This window comes from Mustelus asterias, chromosome 11, assembly GCF_964213995.1.
Source record: "Mustelus asterias chromosome 11, sMusAst1.hap1.1, whole genome shotgun sequence".
NCBI classification, from domain to species: Eukaryota; Metazoa; Chordata; class Chondrichthyes; order Carcharhiniformes; family Triakidae; genus Mustelus; species Mustelus asterias.
The window spans coordinates 5,490,673-5,514,717 of record NC_135811.1 but is presented as its reverse complement, the minus strand read 5'-3'; the positions used below and the strand labels follow the sequence as shown (position 1 = coordinate 5,514,717).

Here is a 24,045-nt window from a genome sequence, read left to right as displayed (position 1 = left end):
GAGATAGGAATAGAGGGATACAGTCCCCGGAAAGGTAGGGGGTTTTAGTTAAGTCGGGCAGCATGGTCAGTACAGGCTTGGAGGGCCGAAGAGCCTGTTCCTGTGCTGTAATTTTCTTTGTTCTTTGTTCTTTGTTCCTGTTTAATGCACATCGTGGGAGGGTGATTGGTAGACCTGCCGCTTCAATAATACATCTTCCTTTGAAAATGATCATGATTTCCCTTTTTAAGGGAATTGTGTGTTGGAGCCAGTACAATTGTAACAGGATGAACTGAGTTCAACAGAAAGGCACCAGTTAATACTATTCATTAGACACTTGGAGCTGACAGTAAGGTTCTGATTTGTAAGGAGCAAGGCAATGCAACTAATCCTGCTATCACGTTCAGATCCCTCCTCTCTGGAAAACAATCAAATCTCTTTCACTTTCTGCACACAGTTCCTGCAGTTTTTATCAATCTTCTCTCTTCACGCCCACTCCTCCCAGCACTGAGTCTTCCAGCATCTCTGCCTGTATGTCATGGCTCAGTGGGTAGCGCTCGCACTCTGAGTCACAGAGCCATGGCTTGAATGCCAAGGAATTGAGCAGAATAATCTAGGTGGACACTCTCAGTGCTGTCTCAGAGCTGTCTCAAAGCCTGTGCTGTACCTGTCCTGGGAGTGTTTCTTGAGGGCAGTGTAGAGGGAGCTTTACTCTGTATCTAACCCAGTGCTGTACCTGTCCTGGGAGTGTTTGATGGGGACAGTGTAGAGGGAGCTTTACTCTGTATCTAACCCCGTGCTGTACCTGTCCTGGGAGTGTTTGATGAGGGCAGTGTAGAGGGAGCATTACTCTGTATCTAACCCCGGGCTGTAGCTGTCCTGGGAGTGTTTGATGGTCATGATGTGGAGATGCCGGCTGGGGTAAACATAGTAAGAAGTCTGACAACACCAGGTTAAAGTCCAACAGGTTTATTTCGTAGCTTTTGCTACCAAATAAACCTGTTGGACTTTAACCTGGTGTTGTTAGACTTCTTACTGTGTTTGATGGGGACAGTGTAGAGGGAGCTTTACTCTGTATCTATCCCCGTGCTGTATCTGTCCTGGGAGTGTTTGATGGGGACAGTGTAGAGGGAGCTTTACTCTGTATCTAACCCCGTGCTGTATCTGTCCTGGGAGTGTATGATGGGGACAGTGTAGAGGGAGTTTTACTCTGTATCTAACCCCGTGCTGTACCTGTCCTGTGAGTGTTTGATGGGGACAGTGTAGAGGGGGTTTTACTCTGTATCTAACCCCGTGCTGTAACTGTCATGGGAGTGTTTGATGGGGACAGTGAAGAGGGAGCTTTACTCTGTATCTAACCCCGTGCTGTATCTGTCCTGGGAGTGTTTGATGTGGAGATGCCGGCGTTGGACTGGGGTAAACACAGTAAGAAGTCTCACAACACCAGGTTAAAGTCCAACAGGTTTATTTGGTAGCAAATACCATAAGCTTTCGGAGCACTGCTCCTTCGTCAGATAAACCTGTTGGACTTTAACCTGGTGTTGTGAGACTTCTTACTGTGTTTGATGGGGACAGGGTAGAGGGAGGTTTTCTACTCATTGGATTTCTGTGCCAGTGCTGAGAGAAGCTGTCAGGAACTGTGTGAAAATAGGAATGTCCCGTTCTCCAGCACTGACAACAGCATAAAATTCACCAAGAGAAAAGGGTGAGCTACAAAAAAGAGTGATCTGTAAGAGGATTACATGGAACACTTGTAAAGAGCAGGATTTAAGCTGAAGTGTTTATCCCGAGAGTAACCATTAATTTTGAAATATATAATCCCATTTCATGCAAAAAGTTTCCCCTAATTAGCCCATTGTTGTTTTCTCAGCTTCTCCTCCCTTTGCGACATCAATGCATCTTAAAACTTTAATCGTTTTTGTGTAAATTCTGCAATCTTGTTAAGCGTTTATTTCTATTACGGAATGGATGTGTTTTTCATTTCTGTGTGGGCACTGAATCTTAGAGCTGCGTGTGCGTATATATGTGTGTGTGTGTGTGTGTGTGTGTGTGTGTGGGGGGGGGGGAGGTGGGTTGGTGTGTTTGTGTATTTGTGTGCGTGTGGGGGGGGCAGTTGGTGTGTGCATGTGTATGGGGGTGTGTGTATCTGTGTGTGTCTGATAACAGGGTGTGGGTGTTTGTGTGTGGGGGGGCAGTTGGTGTGTGTATGGGGGTGTGTGTATCTGTGTGTGTCTGATAACAGGGTGTGGGTGTTTGTGTGTGGGGGGCAGTTGGTGTGTGTATGGGGGTGTGTGTGTCTGATAATAGGGTGTGGGTGTTTGCGTGTGTGGGGGATGTTGTTGTTGTGTGTGTGTGGGTGGGTGGGAGGGTTGACGTGTGTTTTGAAACATTAACTCAGACGCTGCACAGCATTTCCTGTGTTTATTTCAGATCTCCAGCATTTGCAGTATTTTGCTTTAATGATATGAAATGGTTGATTGACAATGGCCAGTCTTGTTTTACACTCCTGCTGATTAGCTTCTGTGTCAGAGCTAGTGGAAAATTCAATCAGGCATGAAGTGAAATGAAGCTGGTGAATTGCTGTCGTTGTTGTCTGCACACAGGTTTTCTCAGCCTCTCATTCACTCTCCAATTTACACCCACAACTTAGCGATCTTCCCGTAACCCTGCAAATGAATCCTCTTCACGTACAAATTCAATCGATTGGAAACATTTCTATGGAACCTGATTCCCCCTCCCTGTCAGGAAGTCCATTCCAGATCTTAACAAGCCACTCAGTGAAGAAACTTCTCATTTCCTCTTGAACTATTTCACTGATTATTTTTACCACCCAAAATTGATTTCATCCACCTCTATATTGCCCTAGCCCCACAGTCTACCCTGGTCAAGGAGATACAGCAACACAGAATGGTGTTAAACACAGCGTTTAGACCCACCCTATATTAATTTAGATCAAGACCAATAACAGCTTATATGTATATAATGTCTCACTGTGCTTTGCAGGAGTGTTACTAAGGAGACTGTGACACAGAGTCTGATAAAGAGATACAAGGTGGTGATGATGTGCTACAGTTCACTCAGGGTGTTCGAGTTGCTGTGGCAACAGCACTTTTACAGGCATGTTGCAGTCTGGAGATATGAACAGTGATGGTGGATTCTCCAATACTCTTTCCAACATGGCTGACCAGGAATCTCTCCCACTCTTGCTGGCTGTCATTGGCAGTGTTTGAAGGATTTTGCAGATTGGTACTCAACCTGTTTGACCTTACTATCAATATACCTTCCTTGGCCATCAAGTCCTGGGGTGGGACTCGAACCTGGAGCTTCTGGTTCAGAGGCAGTGACACTACCCACTGCGCCACACGACCTCCCTAGGATACTCCAGGACAGGATAAGGCTCGAGTGGGATGCACCCAAAGTTGAATAACTCACACTGACCATTCATGCATGTACAGCAGACAGTAGTAGACTGCATTGGTCACCCAGAGGTGAGCCAAGATAGTCAGTTGCTGATGGACCGGCGGAAAGGGGACACTGCAGCCAATTTCCCATCCATCATTTCTTGGCACCAAGCGAAATCAGAACGCTAAACATGACTTCATTGCACTTTCCTCGATATATATATATAACCACACGGGATTGGAAACATGTGTAAGCCCACGCCTTGTGTAGAAACAAGCTAAACCCCCAGGCTCTCCCCAATATGAGAAGCAGATGAGCTGGAAATGGTTTTGTTGGTGAAGGGAAGCTGATGGGTCGCGGTAATCACCACATTGAGAGTGTCGTCAGAGACCAGCCATCCGCAGCGACCAATTAAAGTCAGCTCCAATGATGCGGTAACCATTCAGAATGGAGCCATGTTACACACAGGCCACCTGCTAACAATAACTGGCAAAGCTAATAGAATGTTAATGATTCTGAATGGATCTCATGCAGAGAGCACCTGCTCAAGTGACCACTTAGCGTCAGTCCAGCCTCCACGTTAATGGTTTAGACTTGAACCTCCAGACGCGCCTCTCCATAATGACCAAGCAAAATACATCGCAACAGTGGACCCCAAGGATTGGATTAATTTGATGCACATCACAGTGTCAGCCATGGCTCAGTGGGGATCCACTCCTAACCCCCTAAATCAGAAGGTCGTGAGTTCAAGTCCCGGTTCTTCAGCACAAGATCTAGGCTGAAGGCGTGCTGCACTGTCAAAAATGCTGTCTCTTAGATAAGACCTTAGCCAAAGTCCCATCTCCCTTCCCAACATACGTAAAAGATATCAAGGCCCTGTTTCAAAGATGAGTAAGAGAGTTCTCCCTGGTGTTGTGGCCAATATTTATATCTCAGCCAAAATAATAAAAACAGATTATCTGGCCATTATCACATTGGTGTTTTTTGGGATCTTACTGTGCACAAATTAGCTGCTGTGTTTCCTACATTGCAACAGTGACCAAACTACCTTGCTTGTGAAACGCTTTGGGGATATTCCAAGGTTGCAAGAGGTGCTATAGAAATGTAAATGTATCACACATGAGAGTTGATTTTCACCCTCCTAATTTTCCTCCATCAACTCGAAGATGCTGTGTCATGTTATGGATTGAACCTGCGCAAACCCTAGCAACATGCAGTGCCCGAGGTCCTGGATCTTGACTGATTCCCTTGGAAACCACACCCTAGCAGTGGTGAATGAGGAGATGTGAAAAGGGAAGAACATTCAGGGAGTGGTTCAGGAGGGTTGAGAAATATGGACCTTCAAACTGCTCACTTTGCAAACATAATAGATGTGCGGGTTAGGTTGATTGGCCAGGTTAAAAAAAATTGCCCCTTAGAGTCCTGGGATGCGTAGGTTAGAGGGATTAGCGGGTAAAATATGTGGGGGTAGGGCCTGGGTGGGATTGTGGTCGGTGCGGACACGATGGGCCGAATGGCCTCCTTCTGCACTGTAGGGTTTCTATGATTTCTATGATAACTGAAGTTTTCATGATTTGATTGACACCATTGAGGCAAATCACCATCTACAAAATGCATTGTAGCAACACGCTAAAGCTCCTTCAACAGCACTTTCCAAAGTTGCAGCCTTTATCATCTAGAAGGACAAGTGCAGCAGATACATTGGACACCTCCATCTGCTGGATCCGCTCCAAGTCACTCACCATCCTGACTTGGAAATATATCATCATTCCTTCACTGTCGCTGGATCAAAATGCTGGAAATCTTCCCTAACAGCAATGTGGGTGTACCTACACCACATGAACTGCAGTGGTTCAAGAAGACAACTCACCACCACCTTACCAAGGGATGGGCAATAAATGTTGGCCCAGTCAGCAATGCTCACATCCCTTGAATGAATAAATTAAAAATGTTGAATTTAGATGTTGTTTTCTGCAGTTGAACAGAGTAAAACCGTGGAGGAATTTGTGTCTGATTAACAGCCTGACAGGCCACAATGTGAACACACCTTTCACTCTCTGAAGTATCTTTGTACCAGCCATTGAAATTACTCAATGGGTGCTGGAGGTTTCAAGGGGGTCCCACAACCCATGTATATCAACAGAAGTGAGCATCTGATTCTCAACCTGGAATTCAGACCAGAGTTGACTTGGAGTGGGTTTCAATCCCTATACCTCCTCCCTCAGACCAGCAAGGGGAAACTGGCATTCAATTATTTTTAGCAATTTTGGCACCAGACCATTCTCTTCAAAAAAATGGCAGAAAAGGGTCTGAAGAGATGGTGAGATGGGAGTGTGGGGAATAGAAAATATGGTGAGACAGTGCAAAGTTTAAATTGAAGATTTAAATTGTGGTGAGATGGAGGGTTGAGGGATTTGGTGGTTAGGGTGAGAAAGCACATGGTGGAGATGATCTGTGAAGCAGGGAGGGATTAGCTGGGCCTAGTGGTCCTTTTCTGCTCCAAAATGTTCAACCTAATTGTCATCGGTTTTCTCCACTGGTTTGCACCCCTCCTAATGGTGATGAGTTCCTGCAATACCCCAGACACAATGTTGCACTCAATCACGGTGAAATCGCTTTGAAATGTAGGAATCTTTCCAATCCTCACAAAACTTTCTCACCGACAATTCTTCAAAGAAAGAGTTTCCTCACCATTCCTGCAAGTTGTAACAATTGCTTCTTCCTCTTTAATGTCAAGAGTTACTTGCTTATTCCATTATTCACCCACACCATTTCCCACAGGGAAGCTGCCTCCAAAATACTAATTTCCCTTTTTCCTGTTAAATGCCTCTTATCTCCTCAGCAACACCTATCTGCCTTTAGAAGCTCAGCTCCAGTCGAAACCTGAATTGTGCTCCGTTTATCTGGGAACACTCATCAATCACTTCTGTGCACTCATGAAAATGAGTAAGAAATGTTTGACCTCCAGCTTCCAATCTCTCTCTCTCTCTCTCGCAACCTTTAAAACCCACCCTCAATTTTGCCAACATAGCTTTGATCACTTTCCTCTGGACTTTCCTCATTTGCTGTCCACAAAATACTCAACTTCCAAACGCTTCCTGATCTTCACACACTGAAAACCTCAACCTCAACTAAATTCCATTTCATTATTTGCTTTATTATTTCATTACTCTTTACCCAATTGGTATGTTCAGCACTAACTGATGCACTAACTGAGGAAAGGTTGAGGGAGCTAGGGCTGTTCTCTCTGGAGCGGAGGAGGCTGAGGGGAGACTTAATAGAGGTTTATAAAATGATGAAGGGGATAGATAGAGTGAACGTTCAAAGACTATTTCCTCGGGTGGATGGAGCTATTACAAGGGGGCATAACTATAGGGTTCGTGGTGGGAGATACAGGAAGGATATCAGAGGTAGGTTCTTTACGCAGAGAGTGGTTGGGGTGTGGAATGGACTGCCTGCAGTGATAGTGGAGTCAGACACTTTAGGAACATTTAAGCGGTTATTGGATAGGCACATGGAGCACACCAGGATGATAGGGAGTGGGATAGCTTGATCTTGGTTTCAGATAAAGCTCGGCACAACATCATGGGCCGAAGGGCCTGTTCAGTGCTGTACTGTTCTATGTTCTATGACGCAGCTTTCACAGAGACATTTACAAAATAGGACAAGTTGTCCCTGTATGTAACTCACTAAGAAGTTTAACAACACCAGGTTAAAGTCCAACAGGTTTATTTGCCAAATAAACCTGTTGGACTTTAACCTGGTGTTGTTAAACTTCTTACTGTATTTACCCCAGTCCAACGCCGGCATCTCCACATTGTAACTCACTCCCAGGTATCTGTTAAATATATATAAACCACCCTGAACCCCTCGAATAGAATCCAGTCTGTAACTCACTCTCAGCTATTTGTTATTCTATGTATAATCCACCCAAACTCCTCGATTAGATTGCAATCTGTAACTCACTCCCGGGTATCTGATATTCTATATAAAACCGCCCTGCACCCCTTGATTAGATTCCAGTCTGTAACTCACTCCCGAGGTTTGTTATTCCAAATATAAACCATCTGAACCCTTCGATTAGATTCTAGTCTGTAACTCAATCCTGGGTATCTGTCATTCTATATAGAAACCACCCCAACCCTTCGATTAGATTCCAGTCTGTAACTCACTCCCGGGTATCTGTTATTCTATATATAAACCACCACAAACCCCTCGATTAGATTCCAGTCTGTAACTCACTCCCGGGTATCTGTTATTCTATATATAAACCACCCTGATCCCTCCGATTAGATTCCAGTCTGTAACTCACTCCCGGGTATCTGTTCTATATATAAACCACCCTGATCCCTTCGATTAGATTCCAGTCTGTAACTCACTCCCGGGTATCTGGTATTCTATATATAAACCACCCTGATCCCTCTGATTAGATTCCAGTCTGTAACTCACTCCCGGGTATCTGTTCTATATATAAACCACCCTGGTCCCTTCGATTAGATTCCAGTCTGTAACTCACTCCCGCGTATCTGTTAATTTGCCACTTTAGAGGCCACAATGTATCCAATATAATGAGTGTCTCCAACATTTGTGGCTCATTACAGTCTTGCATTAGAAAATACAGGAAGGACCCAGAGTGCTAACTGGATCCATACGAGACCTGTTTTTATTGGAGCCACATTTCTGGAGTTGTATTTTACATATAATGAAAGAAAACCCAGGAAAAATATCCATCAGGATTTCTCTGGAACTCACACACCTACAGCCCAAAAATAAATTTTCAAAATTGCACATTTCCGTTTTTCTGTCTGTTTCCTATTGGGCCGCACTGGGACACTGGGACAATTCCCTCTGTGTTCCCGAGATTCTGTATCAATTCCAGTTTTGAACTTGGAAAAGACTTGTCCTTCTTCACAAGGATAAAACTCCTTCCTGTCACTTCATCTTTTGTTCTCTTTTGCAGGGGCTGCCTCTCTGGGAGAACTCAGACACATCCTCAGTCTCACTTTCATTGTATCCCCTTTCCCACCCTCACATTCTCCCCACCTCCTCTCACTGGAGGTAAACATACTCAGCTATCAAAGCTATTTGTATCCGTTTTCAGGAGTGGGGGGTTGTGATTTGGGGGGGGTTGTGATTCATGACCTATCCATGTCTGCTCTCGTTGAAGCATTCAACATGCTAACTTCATATTTAAGGTGTTGGATGGAGTGTCAATCAAGAATGATCTGTCGTTCAATCTGAGGAAATCTCAGCTGGTGGAAGGCTTTGGGAGTCTGTTCCTTCTGGGCTTGCTGCATTCACCACAATAACCAGAGGAGGCCATTCAGCCTCTCCAGGCCAGTGCAGCATTCAGTGAGGTCATGCTGGATCTGTACTTTAACTCCATCCAAATGTCCTGTCTCCATTTCTCTCAGCCGCCTTGTTTAGCAACAACCTACCCATCTCAGATTTAAAATGTTTAATTGCCATCCCCTCCCAGCATCCTCTGCTATTTATGAAAGAGATCCACACTTTTATCATTCTTTGGCCAAGATGTTCCTGTCATGGCGAGACTATCTGGCAGTGTTAGGTGAAGTTAGTGTTAGGGTGGAAAGTGATGATGTACGCTATTACTCACCATTGGCAATAGTAAGAGGGGCAGAGTCTCTCTGATGGGAAGAAATTGGCACAAGAATGTACAGTTAAACTGGGCTGAGTTACTTACAGCAGGGATCAGCAAAAGTATGTCTGTCTTTGAGGAAGTTCTAAAAGAGTACAAAGTGGTCATTGTGTAAAGAGAACCAAATGATAAAATTAACCATCATTATGACATTAAATGTTGTAAATCAACAGATCATGCAAATGATGATATTCTTTTGCAATTTCCCACAGAATCTGATTCATTTTTAGCCAGTAAGTTACCTATAAATAACTTTACATACACAAATGTAAGCCAGTTTCTGCCAGAGAAAGGATGCGCTGCTCAGTAAAGTGTTCACTTATGTCAGGAATGGCTGGTCTAAAGAGTGTGATAGTGAAAAATTGCAGAAGTATTTCACATATAGGCATGAATGGAGTGTAGGTCAAGGCTGTTTCCTGTGGGGTTTAAGAGTCATTATTCCACCAAGGTTTAGAGAGATTATTATAGGAACTTCCTCAAGAACACATAGGGTTAGCAGCAAGAAGCTAGTCTTGGTATCCATAGGTGGATAGAGATATTGTAGAGTTGTGAAGTATATTGCAGAATGAGAAATGAGCCAACCAAATTCCTTTTATTCTTTGGTCAAACACAAGAAAACGTGGAAATGCGCACACATTGATTTATTCGAAGTGAAAGGGAAAGAGTGCCTAGTTTTAGTTGATAGCAATACAAGTGGATAAATATTGAGTCAATGCCCGATACCACAACTCTTTTCTTTCTTTATTCATTCATGGGATGTGAGCATCACTGACAAAGCCGACATTTGTTGCCCATCGCTAATTGCCTTTGAACTGAGCGGCTTTCTAGTCAATCTCAGAATCAACCACATTGCTGTGGGTCTGGAGTCACTTGTAGGCCAGACTGGGTAAAGACGGCAGATCTCCTTCCCTAAAGGGGCATTAGTGAACCAGATGGGTTTTTACAACAATCAATATTAATTGTCATGGACACCACTACTGACATGTTGAATTTCAGATTTTATTAATTGAATCTAACTCTGACCAGCTGCTGTGGTGGGATTTGAACCCAGGTCCCGAGAGCATTAGTCTGGTCCTCTGGATTACTAGCCCAGTGACTGCACCACTGGCTCCCCTAGAGGCAGTACCAAAATAGTGGCAGAACTATTGAGGTTTTGAGAAGTTGGTTTGTTATGTATGTGTTGCCAGAGATGTTGGCAGATAATGGTTCACAGTTTGTGTCTGAAGAGGGTGAAATGTTTCTGAGTAAAAATGGAGTCAAACACACTCCAATACCATTGTATTACCCAGCATCGAATAGTGCTGAAAAAAAAGGTTCAGATTGTGAAAAGGTCTTTGCAGAATATTTACAAGGTGGCAAGCTAGGCAGCAATTTCTATGTTTCCTTCGATACGGGCAGGACAATTTTCCATTCTTTTATAGAATAACCTAAGGTCTATGACCTCACCTTACGAGTTAGTGTTTGAACACGTTCCTAGGACAAGGTTTAGTTTGCTTAAGCCTGACGTCAATAGCAGAATAAGAGAAACCCCAAAGTAAAGATGAATCATGAAGTGTAAAGCATGAAACTTAGAGGATTCAGCAATGGTAAGAAGGTCATGGTTAAAAACCACCGAGATGATAAAGAGAAGTATGTGACTAGAGTTGTTGTACAGAGACCAGGTGCATTCACATTCCAGTGAAGATTGGTGAGAGAACTCGTCAATGTCATGTAGATCATTTGAAAGAGGAAATCTGACAAAGGGAGGTTATGAGAAACCTCCTATAGTCCAAATTCCTCCGACAGCCCCATGTGAAAGTCAGCAAGGAGGTGATAGTGACAAAGAAACTGAAGGTTTGCTGGTATTATAGAATCCACCAGTAGAGCAAAGTGAATCAGGGGGCGGAATTTTCCCGTGCCGCCTATCATGGGAATCATAGTGGGTGGGACACAGACCATGCAAGGGTCCATTGACCTCAGGCGGGATTTTCCAGTTTTGGGGCAAGCGTGGCTGGAAAATCGCACCCAATGTCTTTGATCAAGACAAATCAATCAGTGTCACAGCCCCAACCATTAAGTGGAGTTGGTAATCAAAGTTCAGGTTTGACACAGTCACAGATGTTGAGAAAGCAGAGTCAAGCTAATAGAAATGGAAGAAGATACCCAATCAGAGAGAGAAAAACCCTACAGAAAGTAATTGAAAGTAAGCAGGAAGGAATAAGAAATGATGATATTTTTGTTAAACACATACTGGTGTTAACGAAAAGCATTTTTAACATGTAAATTGTCCTGGGAATATCGGCCAGATATGTTATGGCTGAGATTAGAGTAAAAACAAATTGGCAACCCAATATCTCAAGTCTTGTTGATATTGGTTTAATCATAATGGGCTGAGACTCCCTCAGAGTCGCAATCAGTGTTGGATTGCCACCTAGTTTTATTATCTTAAATATTTTTCCATGCTGGCTTGAATGATTTGAATGGTGTAGTGTGTCCTTGGGGTCTGGTTCAAAGGGCAGCTTAGTTGAAAGCAAGGAGGCTCAGGTCCTCACTTCACGGCACTCACTGCCATAAACCAGGTGGGTTTAAAAGTCTATTTGGGTTTAAATGTCCCAGAGAGGCCAGGGAGAAGGTAAGTATAAAAGGTAAGCGAGCTTTCAGTGGTTTGTGGTGGGGTCAGGTTGAATTGGACCTCAGTGGAGGGGTTGCACCTCAGGGGAGGGGGAATGGGGTTGGGTCTTGAGAGGGGTCGGGTTTGGACCTTTGGGGGTGTTGGTCGGGTTGGCCTCAGGGAGGAGGGGGTCAGGTCAGCTCTTGGGGAGCGGGTCAGTCTGTGTCAGTGCAATAGTTACCCAGAAGTCAGATGTGGTTTTAATGTTTCTGGGTAATTGTTGATGTGACGCAGTTGGAACCATCTTAGTCTTGTGATTTAAATCCCATTTTCGGATGGTTTCCAGTGCAGGACCATTGTCCAGAGGAAGTTTGCACTCCATGCAAACTCTTAGCTGGGAACTTCTGAAGAGGTTTCCCCAGCGCTTCCTTGAGGTACCCCCAATACAATGCTCTGGAGCACGGAAGTTACAGCTCATGTTCTTGGAAATTGTCTATATGTACCATTGTGCATTTTAATTTTCATGTTGCTCAGGAGCGAGTGCGGTATATTGAGCATGTTGTTATACTGCGCTCCCTGCTGTCCTCTCTGTTGGGAAGGTGTAAATGAAGCTGTTCAATAATGGTTGGGTGCAGCTGAGCAGATGTTGGACTCACTTGGTAATACACACCATCCTCTATCCATTTTCCCGGGGTCAGAAATGGGAAGAAATCAGGTTGGCCTATTTACTGACGTGTTGATTGTGTAGGCAGGTGGGTGACATTCAATACTTTAGCCATAAATAATCAGGTGTATTAACTATGATGAATAAAGCTGTTTAATGGATATGGTACTGAACTGAGTAGCATCAAGGCACAGTGGTTAGCACTGCTGCCTCACAGTGCCAGGGACCTGGGTTCGATTCCCGAATTAGGTCACTATCTGTGTGAAGTCTGAATGTTTTTCCCATTTTTGCGTGGGTTTCCCCCACATACTCTGGTTTCATCCTACAGTCTGAAAGACGTGCTGGTTAGGTGCATTGGCCATGCTAAATTCTCCCTCAGTGTACCCGAACAGGCACCAGAGTGTGGCGACTAGGAGATTTTCACAGTAACTTAATGCAGTGTTAATGTAAGCCCACTTGTGACACTAATACATAAGCTTTAAACTTAAACCATATTTGTGAATTGAATTCAATAAATAGTTAGTCTGGAACCAGTTAGAATAATAGGAGGCCACTCAGCCCATTGTGTCGGTGTCGGCCCTTTGAAAGAGCTGTTTAATTCATCCCATTCCCTCATATTTTCCCATGCAAGATTTTTCTTTTTTAAGTATTTTTTTTCTTCCTTGTTGAAAGTTATGACTGAATCTGCTCCCACCGCCCTTTCAGGCAGCATCTTCCGGATCACAATTCGCTGCCTAAAAAATTTCCCCAATTCTCCCCCTCTGGCTATTTTTTTGCCAATTATCTTAAATCTGCATCCTCTGGTTATCGACCTCCTGCCAGTGGAAACAGCTTCTCCCTATCTGCTCTGTCAAGACACCTTCACTAATTTTGAACACCTCAATTAAATTTTGTGCGTCAGGCATATGTTACAAGCAGCTGATGACTCCTCTCAGAACTACAGAACCCCTGCGAATAACTCTCACACAAGTCTCCCACACACGCACACACAGCTGCTCAAACAAACACTCTCCTTGTGGGACTGTGGAATGTCCGGTCTCCCTTGCTTGCCACTACCTCCTGCGATCCTCTCTCTATTCTATATATATATATATATATAAGAACATAGCTGGGTGGGAAAGTGCAGCTGAAACTTCTGTAATGATCTTGTTGAATAGCAGAACAGGCCTGAAGGGCCGGATGGTCATCTTCTATTTCTAACATTCTGAAACAGGAGTTGGGGTAGGCAATTCAGCCCATCCTGCCCACTCACCATTCAATATGATCATGTTGATCTTTGACCTCAACTCCACCTTCCCACAATAACTTCCCATATCCCTTAATTCACTTAGTCTCCAGAAATCTATCAAATTCAGTCCCCAATATTCAAAATGACTGAACATCCACAGCTCCCTTGGATAGAGAATCCAAAAGATGTCACAGATTCATTCTGGCACAGAAGGAGGCCATTCACCCATTGAGGCCATGCAAGTAAGAATGTAGAGAGCTTCCCGCCACCTCACTTTCCCTGCCTTGGCTTCTTGTAAAAAGTGTTATGTCAATGAGTGTCAAGTGGAGTTAAGGCCACAATCAGATCAGCCATGATCTTGTCGAATGGTGGAGCAGGCATGTCGGGCCGAATGGCTTACTCTTGCTCCTATTTGTTTTGTCCTTATGTTCTGTGGCCTCAGTGCGAAGGGATTGCAAAGTGGGACCTTGTTCCTGATCACAATTTCTATAGCTCTTGGGGTTAAAGGGATCAAGGGATATGGGGGAAGGCTGGATCAGGATTCTGAATTTGATGATCAGCCATGATCAAAATGAATGGAGGAGCAGGCTCGAAGGGCCGATGGCTTACTCCTGCTTCTAGTTTCTATGAGATTGTAACTCTGCACTGATTGGGGGCTGGACTGGGGAACAGATTGGAGGACCTCACTGATCTACAATTTTCAGGAGTGAGCTGTGTCCATTTGAACAATGGTGACAAGCCACAGCAGACTAAAGCAGTTCAGCCATAAAGGTCAGGAAGGTGTTATATATTTCACATCTGGGAGCTACGCAGAGATGACACTAGTTCCTTTGTGTGTTACAGCTTTTATTTATAAATCTTTAAAATGTCTCCTCCACATTACCAGCTCTAATGTCCAGCACTTTCTATGGCTTTGCTAACTTTACTCTGAGTCCACACCAAGGCTTAAGTAATCACGCTCAGTGATCATCAATTGTAATCAAACACGGAACAATTTAACACTGCAGAGGATCCTCAGTATTTGCTCCTGGGCTGCGTGTGAGGGTGCACCTCACCTCTTTAAAAGGAGATGAAAGTGGCACATTTCTCAACAGTCTGTCATGCACAAGGAAAGAAACAAAAACAAATACAGCAGGCGATCAGCAGAGGCAAACCACAGGGGTCCTTGGAGCTTCTTAGGTGGTTCTGATGCAAGTCCTGTTTTTGCCACCCACACACACTGAGCAAATTCTAGTTGAGTTCTTATCTAATTATTATTTTTCTTTAAAAAACAAATAGATGTGCCAAAGAGATTGATGCAATAATGATCCTTACATGATGATGGCTCTGTGAATCTAATCCTCGAGGCTAAATGCTTCTTTCGTACAACCGCTACCATCTAGAAAGACAAGGGCAGCAGACATATGGTAACACCACCACCTGCAAGTTCCCCTCCAAGCCACTCACCATCCTGATTTAGAAATATATTGGCCCTTCCTTCACTGTTGCTGGGCCAAAATCCTAGAACTTCCTCCCAAACAACACTGTGGGTGTACCTAAACCACAGGGAGTGCAGAGATTCAAGAAGGCAGATCACCATCACCTTCTCAAGGACAATTAGGGATGGACAACAAATTCTGACCTTGCCAGCGATGCCTTCATCCCGGAAATAAATAAGAAAAAAACAAGTGCATAATGACATACATGTAGGCTATTCAACCATGTAAAGCCTCTACCCAAACTGATTCCACCCTCTGCCAACTTCCACATACTCATAACTCTTTGATAGTGATCAGGAAGTACTCCCAGTGGGGTTTCTTTGTTAATACTGCCCCTCCTACCCTGTGGCACTGAGGCCAACAGCTCCAGTGAGAAAACAGGAAGATTTATATTTATATAGTCCCCTTCATGACTTCAGAATATCCTAAGGTGCTTCCAGGCCAATGAAGTCTGACTGATTTGCAGTGATAATGACCAGATAATGTTTTGTCTTAAGAGACATCAGCTGAGGGATAAATATTAGACTGAGAATTCTTCAAAACAATGAAACACAGGAGCAGGACTTTCTGACTCCCTGCAGTGGGTTTGTGAAGGAGACTGCCATTGGCCAATGGTGGCATTTTCCGATTCCATTCTTGTCAACAGGTTTTCCCATTGTTCACACTTTCACCAGGGAATCCATGATGAGGAGGCAGGGGGTCGCTGTCAGCGGACCAGAAGCTCCCACTGGCAGGAACTGCCAGAATTTTCCTGCCAAGTTCTTTTAACATCCACCAGAGAGGTCAAATGGGGCCTCCTTTGAACATCACATGACACTCTGACAGGGCAGCACTCCCTCAGTACTGCTTGGAAGTGCCAACCTAGATTATGTGCTCAAGTCTCTTAAATGGGTTGCAAACCCAAAAACTCTGAAGTGGCTGAAGCAGCTCTGCACAGACAGAGGATCGGATCAGAGTAGGGGGCTTCCGTATTCGGTGGAACTCAGCATTGACTTAACTCGACAGAGCAATGTTGTATAGCTGGAGTGACATTAGGAAGAAAAGAAAGGCCTAAATTTCGATAATGTCCGCAGGAAATCTCAAAGTGCTTTTACAATCAGTGAAGTATTTTTGATACTTAGTCACTGTTGTGATGCAGAAAAGCACGACAGCCAATTTGTGCACAGCAAGATCCCACAAGTAACATCATTGACCCATTAGGTTTTTTTCAAGTGCATTGGTTGAGGGGCAAATGTTGGCTCCAGCTCACAAATGAGAATGGCACATTTCCATATGCTCTCCTCCGGTACTTACATTTCGGTGATGGTCTCGGGGAGGTTGGCGGGAATGGCAGTCAGGCCCTTCCCCCGGCAGTCGACGATGCTGTTGCTGCATGTGCATACGGCAGGACACGAGCCAGAGGTCAAGCCACAGGACTGGGACCGAGAGCTGTCTGAATAACCTGTATTGGGAGAAGAGGGTGAGATAAAAGGGGAACTTTGCCAAACATAAGCACATAAGAAATAGATTCAGGTGGAGGCCATTTGGCCCTTCCAGCCTGATCCACCTTTCAATAAGATCTTCGACTTCAACTCCATCTTACTGCCCTATCCCGTATTCCTCAATTCCCTCAGTGTCCATAAATCTAATGATCTCAGTCTTGAATATGTTCAGTGACGGAGTATCCACAGCCCTCTGGGGAGAGAATTGCAAAGATTCACCGCCCTCTGAGTGAAGAACCTTCTCCTGATCTCGGTCCTAAATGTGGAGACTGTGGCCTCTTGTTCTACATTCCACAGTCATGGGGAAACACCCTCTCAGCATCTCCCCTGTCAAGTCCCTAAGAATTGAAAACACTGGGACCTAAGGACCTTGGCCCACTTAGTCATGCCTTCCCCACATCATTGGACTGGAGGTGGACTGGTGGAATACATCGCAGGCGGGACATGATTTCTGAATTCCCACCGCATTCCTGTTGCTGGCAATATTTAGCAGCTTGGTATAGAGTGTGGGGTGTGAGCCTGCATGTAGTATTTCCAACAGTGCTGGGTCTATTGTAGGGGTGACATTTCAAACCCTCCACAATTCTGATGAGGTCAGGCCAGCACCTGAGGCAACGTGGCTCACACCAGGTCAGCGGTATCATGGACCAGGGGCGAACCCTGTTCTGGGGTCAGGAACCTTTTCACATCTGAGATTAAAAGGTGATGCCAATTTCATGTGTCATAATGTCTTGCTGTTTAAGTTATATATATCTTTAATGCAGCAATTAATGGTAACGCTTTGTTCCTAAAAGGGAAGTGACCACTACATTGACCAGCACTGGGTAAGTGGAAATGCACCTAGATGCATTAGAGTACATTATTCACTGGATAAAATGCTTTACTGCATTGCACAATATCGATATTCAGCTTTGACTGTATCAGTTGTCCCCTGTGATTTAATCTTTTCAATGATTGACAGTTCAGACATCTGTTTCCCTGCTTCAAACTTGAACAGATGGTTGAACTCTTGCATTGGTGCCAAAGGCTTTAATATATTTAGCATCAAAGGTTCTATTAACTCAATTGTGCAATATCATCTCAATATGAAGGCTTATCTGAGTTCCAAGTACCGCTAATGTATTTAGTTCAGCAGAGGGCATTAATACAGCTGTAACAAGATCTGTGAGTTTGTTTAGCTTGACAGTTTTATGACCATTTAATAGAATTATGCTTTTTTAAAGTGACTTTTGACTGTCTTTTTGTTCATTTTGACAGATTTATGATCAGTTAATAGGATAATCGTCTTTACTAAGTGGTTTTTGAATGACAATTTGCTTAGCTTGACAGTTTTACAACCACTTAATAGGATTCTGTTTTTTGGCAGTAGTGTTTGAATGACTGTTTTTTTTATTTTTTACAGTTTTATGAATGGCTTAGAGACTTCTAGTGCTATTATCAGGCTCAATAGTTCTGTTCGTTGTAGATGTAGCTGAGTGGACAATGGCGGGGTGAGGGGGTATGTGGGTGGGTGAGGGGCTATGGAGGGCGCAAGGTTTTAAAGTTCTTTCCTGGAAAGTGAGTGCCGCTGGCAAGGCTACTATTTGTTGTCCCGTTCCAATTTCAGTTGAGGAGAAGGTTGTTGACCAATGTCCTTCAAACAAGGAAATCTGCTGTCCTTACCCGGTCTGGCCTACATGTGACTCCAGACCCACAGCAATGTGGTTGATTTTTAACCACCCTCTGAAATGACTGAGCAAGGAGTTGTACCAAACTGCTGCAGAATATCCCACTTAACCATGCATCCATGAGCTGCTAACGACACTTGTTGTTTACACTGTTCTCTTATTGCCAAGGCATGTATCTTTGGCAGTCCCTTTTTAATTTATTTTGCTGAGAGATTTAACCTTTAACCCCACACACAATCCCATTCCTATCTCAGCTTACTCCAGCGTGCCCTCCTCCATAACCAACTAGATGTGCTGGGGGTCCCTCAAACGGCTTCAAGGATTCAAAAATAAACTTGACTTAAATCACGTTTCCGTATCTCTTCCCCCCACTCCCCGGGGTCTGTGCCTTTGGGTTTTTTCCCTCCAGGGATTCCCACCCAATCGCTGCTTGTAAATCTCAGGCAGCAGTCAGAGGGAGCGAGACAGAGAGAGTAATTAACGCTGAGAATTCAGTCAGATTCTCTGTGGCCTGTGGCCTAGTTGGAGAGGCCGACACCTTGTGCAGCTGCACTAATGAGCCTTAAGGAGCTAGTTCATCTGCTGGTCATGATACCCATTGCGAATTTGACTTAGCTCTGCCTGTCACCTTGAAATAATTCCGACATATTCACCTGTGCTTTCAGCTTGGCTTCTGAGGGATCGGGATAGGCTAACGCTGAGCTGATGTTGTTCGATTAAGAACGGGGATGTGAATCGTGAAGTCAAACCTAAGTGCCGTTATGTGACCATTTCATACCATTCAGAAAAAGCACTATTTATTAAATAGATACCTTTCCTTTGACTGGTTGCCTTTCCTCATCCGAGAGCAGGGACTCCAGTTGCTGAACAATGTTTCATGTGCTGAAGTTGCAATTCTACTACATTCAAGTGGCCTAATTTCTTGCACTATTCAACTGTGAGGGAATCGAATAAACTTCCACCTTACATTCAAATTATTCACAATACCTATCAGGAATAGCAACCCTGGCAGCATTAATTTTATCACACTCCTTACCACAGGGGAATTGGCCAGCCCCTGCAACTGGTCTCAGCAAAGCCATGGGGAGAAGGACAGACTCAGGATCAGGTACTGGGCTGTCTTGTTCAGTAACCACTTCTAGCATTCACCTACAATGTTTGCAGCTTCCCCCCACCCAGATTAACGCAGGATTAATGGACAACAGGGTTCTAACACACTGTGGAACATATATTATTGCACCTAATCTCCAATTTGCACACTTCATCTGATACAGCACAGGGTTAGATACAGAGTAAAGCTCCCTCTACACTGTCCCCATCAAACACTCCCAGGACGGGTACAGCACGGGGTTAGATACAGAGTAAAGCTCCCTCTACACTGTCCCCATCAAACACTCCCAGGACAGGTACAGCACGGGGTTAGGTAAAGGGTACACATGTAAGATGCTAAGCTAGGGTGAAAATAGACACTGTGGTGTCAGTTATCTAAATAGATGCCCGATAGCCTGTGCAGCAAGAGTAGGGAATTGGTATTTGTTCAGTTGGGCCCTGTACCCAGCAATGATATAAAAAGCAGACTGTCCAAACTGTCCTTTGGACTCAGTAATCGTCAATCACACCATTGGAAAAACATGTGAAGAATAGATATTTTATCCGTGTTGTGTGTAGACGTATACATGTGCACCGTGTGTCTTATGCAACGAGACTGGTGGGGCATGGATGGGGATTGAGGATTTAACACTGTTTAATTGTTCATTTCAAACCACACACATCACCACACCATAGAGTCTCCACAGTGCAGAAGGAGGCAATTTGGCCCATCACGTTTGAATTGACTCTTTGAAAGAGCATTTTACCCAGGCCCAACACCCCCCGGCCATTCCCCATAACCTCATGCGCAACACGAACTTACATCTTTTTTATTTATTCTTGTGATGTGGGCACCACTGGTAAGGTAGCCATTAATGGCCATCCTTAGTTGTGCTGAGAAGGTGATAGTGGACTAACTTCTTGAACTGCTGCTAACTGCTTTTTGATACAATTGACAACCTTGCTGGGTCACTTCAGGGGACAGTTAAAATCAACAACATTGCAGTGGGTCTGGAGACACTTATACACTGGACTGAGTAGGAGCACTGGGTTTCTTCCTTCTGCCCTCTGTCTGAGGGCAGCTCACTCCCAAAGTGCCACAGGTAGGGCAAGGGGGCGGATCCCAAAACCAGCCCAACCAGAACGGGGATCGAACCCCATGTCAATGGCACCAATCTATTCCACACCGGCCTATTGAGCCAACCAACCCCCACTGAGGAATCCTGGTTGCTGTGGCAACATACCCTCTTACATGCATGTTGTAGTCTAGAGCTATGAACAGTGATGGTATTGGCTCCACCTTTCTCACAGGGCTGACCAGGACTCTCAGTCAGTCTTACTACCAATCATTGATATGTGTTGGAAGAGTTTGCAGGTTGATAATCAACCTCTTGGGCCACGTTCTGAACACACCTTCCTTGGCCATCTAGTCCTGGTCCAGAGCTTCTGGTTCAATGGCAGGAACATTACCCACTGTGTCACAAGACCTCCTAATCGGTTTCCTTCCCTGAAGGTTATTAATGAACCAGGTGGGTTTTTATAATGATGCAGTCATATTCAAACTCACGCTCTACCCGATTGTACATTCAGTAACTGAGCCATAAACACTACAAAGGGCTTAGTTCCAACTGTGCTTTTACTTGTGGCTTGGGACCATTGCTTTGTTCACACACCAGCTAACACTGCTAAGCTAAGCGTTCCAACGCACCCTGCTCCTGACACATATTCAAATCACACTCACCGGTACAGGAGAACTCATGCTTCTGGATTTCTGCCACATTGAGGCCACGGAGATCAGGCGGCGCAGTGCACTGTGTGAAGAGCCCAATCTGTGGGCGTTGACGGAGCCACTGGGAGAGCCAGGAGAGGTGGCAGTCGCAGTACAGGTGGTTGGAGTGTAGGCGACTGAGGGACAAAAATACAAAGAATTATTGAAGCTCAGCTGGTATATTGGGCAGCCTGACCCCAGCCCCAGGGAGCAGCAAGCACTGAACTGTTCCTGATTTGATATTAAATAGTCATCCTCATTTGGAAAGGTCCCAATAAAGAATGTGTAAGAAATGTGAAGAAAAGGCCACAATTGTATCCCTGAAGAGTCGGTATCTCTAACCCATGCTAAAAGGTCCAACCTAACTAATTGATTGAAGGAAAAACAATTATAGTTGGAAACAGTTACACACTAACAACATTCATCTTCAGATGAAGACTGACTCCCAAAGGCCACTTTTCCCCTGAACAATGATCTTTGCTAAATTGTGTATGTGAAGACAAAGTTGGGCTCAGCAATAAAGCATTCTGTAGTTGATATGCCCACCTATAACCCACAACCTCAGTCCCCCAGGAAGAACCAACGTTGGAACCAGGAAGACGACCATCATCCCGGTACCTAAGAAAAACCAAGCAGCGTGCCTTAATGACTATCGGCTGGTGGCTCTGACATCCATCACTATGAAGTGCTTCGAAAGGCTAGTCATGGCACAAATTAATTCCAGCCTCCCGGACCACCTGGATCGACGACAGTGTGCCTACTGCCGCAACAGGTCCACAGCAGGCACCATCTCCCTAGCCCTGCACTCAACCCTGGAACACTTAGATAACAAGGACACCTATGTCAGACCCCTATTTATTGACTATAGCTTAGCCTTCAACACTATTATTCCCACAAAAGTCATCTCCAAACTCCGTGGCCTGGGTCTCGCCATCTCCCTCTGTGACTGGATGCTGAACTTCCTAACTCACAGACCACAATCAGTAAGGATAGGCAAGAACACCTCCTCCACGATCATTCTCAACACCGGTGCCCCACAAGGCTATGTCCTCAGCCCCCTACAATACTCCTTATACACCTATGATGGTGTGGCCAAATTCCCCTCCAATTCGATTTTCAAGTTTGCTGACGACACCCCTGTAGTGGGTCGGATCTCAAACAACGATGAGACAGAGTTCAGGTATGAGATAGAGAATCTGGTGAACTGGTGCGGCAACAATAAGAACATAAGAACATAAGAAATAGGAGCAGGAGTAGGCCATCTAGCCCCTCGAGCCTGCCCCGCCATTCAATAAGATCATGGCTGATCTGAAGAGGATCAGTTCCACTTACCCGCCTGATCCCTATAACCCCTAATTCCCTTACCGATCAGGAATCCATCTATCCGTGATTTAAACATATTCAACGAGGTAGCCTCCACCACTTCAGTGGGCAGAGAATTCCAGAGATTCACCACCCTCTGAGAGAAGAAGTTCTTCCTCAACTCTGTCCTAAACTGACCCCCCTTTATTTTGAGGCTGTGCCCTCTAGTTCGAGCTTCCCTTCTAAGTGGAAAGAATCTCTCCATCTCTACCCTATCCAGCCCCTTCGTTATCTTGTAGGTCACTATAAGATCCCCCCTCAGCCTTCTAAATTCCAACGAGTACAAACCCAATCTGCTCAGTCTCTCCTCATTATCAACACCCCTCATCTCTGGTATCAACCTGGTGAACCTTCTCTGCACTCCCTCCAAGGCCAATATATCCTTCCACAAATAAGGGGATCAATACTGCACACAGTATTCCAGCTGCAGCCTCACCAATGCCCTGTACAGATGCAGCAAGACATCTCTGTTTTTATATTCTATCCCCCTTGCGATATAGGCCAACATCGCATTTGCCTTCTTGATCACCTGTTGCACCTGCAGACTGGGTTTTAGCGTCTCATGCACAAGAACCCCCAGGTCCCTCTGCACAGCAGCATGTTGTAATTTCTTTCCATTTAGATAATAATCCAATTTGCTATTATTTCTTCCAAAGTGAATAACCTCGCATTTGTTAACGTTATACTCCATCTGCCAGATCCTCGCCCACTCACTCAGCCTGTCCAAATCTCTCTGCAGACCTTCTACGCCCTCCACACAATTCACTTTTCCACTTATCTTTGTGTCGTCTGCAAACTTTGTTACCCTACACTCAGTCCCCTCCTCCAGATCGTCTATATAAATGGTAAATAGTTGAGGCCCCAGTACCAATCCCTGCGGCACGCCACTAGTTACCATCCACCAACCAGAAAAGCACCCATTTATTCCGACTCTCTGCTTCTTGTCGGATAGCCAATCCCCAATCCACGCTAACACCCTACCCCCAACTCCATGTGACCCAATCTTCTTCAGCAACCTTTTGTGAGGCACCTTATCAAACGCCTTTTGGAAATCCAAAAACACCGCCTCCACCGGTTCCCCTCCGTCAACCGCACTAGTCACATCTTCATAAAAATCCAACAAGTTCGTCAAGCACGACTTTCCCCTCATGAATCCATGCTGCGTCTGCTTAATGGAACCATTCTTATCCAGATGGCCTGCTATTTCTTCTTTAATGATGGATTCCAGCATTTTCCCAACTACAGACGTTAAGCTAACCGGCCTGTAGTTACCCGCCTTTTGTCTATTTCCTTTTTTAAACAGCGGCGTAACATTAGCCGTTTTCTAATCCGCCGGCACTACCCCAGAATCCAACGAATTTTGATAAATAACCACTAACTAATCTCTCCCTCAATGTCAACAAAACGAAGGAGATTATCATTGACTTCAGGAAGCGTAAAGGAGAACATGCTCCTGTCTACATCAACGGGGACAAAGTAGAAAGGGTTGGGAGCTTCAAATGTTTGGGTGTCCAGATCACCAACAACCTGTCCTGGTCCCCCCATGCCGACATTATAGATAAGAAAGCCCACCAACGCCTCTACTTGCTCAGAAGACTAAGGAAATTTGGCATGTCAGCTACAACTCTCACCAACTTTTACAGATGCACCATAGAAAGCATTCTTTCTGTTTGTATCA

General features: G+C 44.7%; 1 protein-coding gene across 1 annotated transcript in view; it reads right to left on the bottom strand.

The window, feature by feature from the left end:
• The window catches only part of slit1a (slit homolog 1a (Drosophila)), a 329,132-nt gene that overhangs the window by 132,451 nt on the left and 172,636 nt on the right, over positions 1-24,045 (bottom strand). The window contains exons 8-9 of the mRNA XM_078223079.1: positions 20,979-21,142; positions 16,294-16,441 (exon numbers count right to left, since the gene is read on the bottom strand). Coding sequence (XP_078079205.1) covers positions 16,294-16,441; positions 20,979-21,142 — 312 coding nt within the window. The remainder of the gene's footprint in view (positions 1-16,293; positions 16,442-20,978; positions 21,143-24,045) is intronic.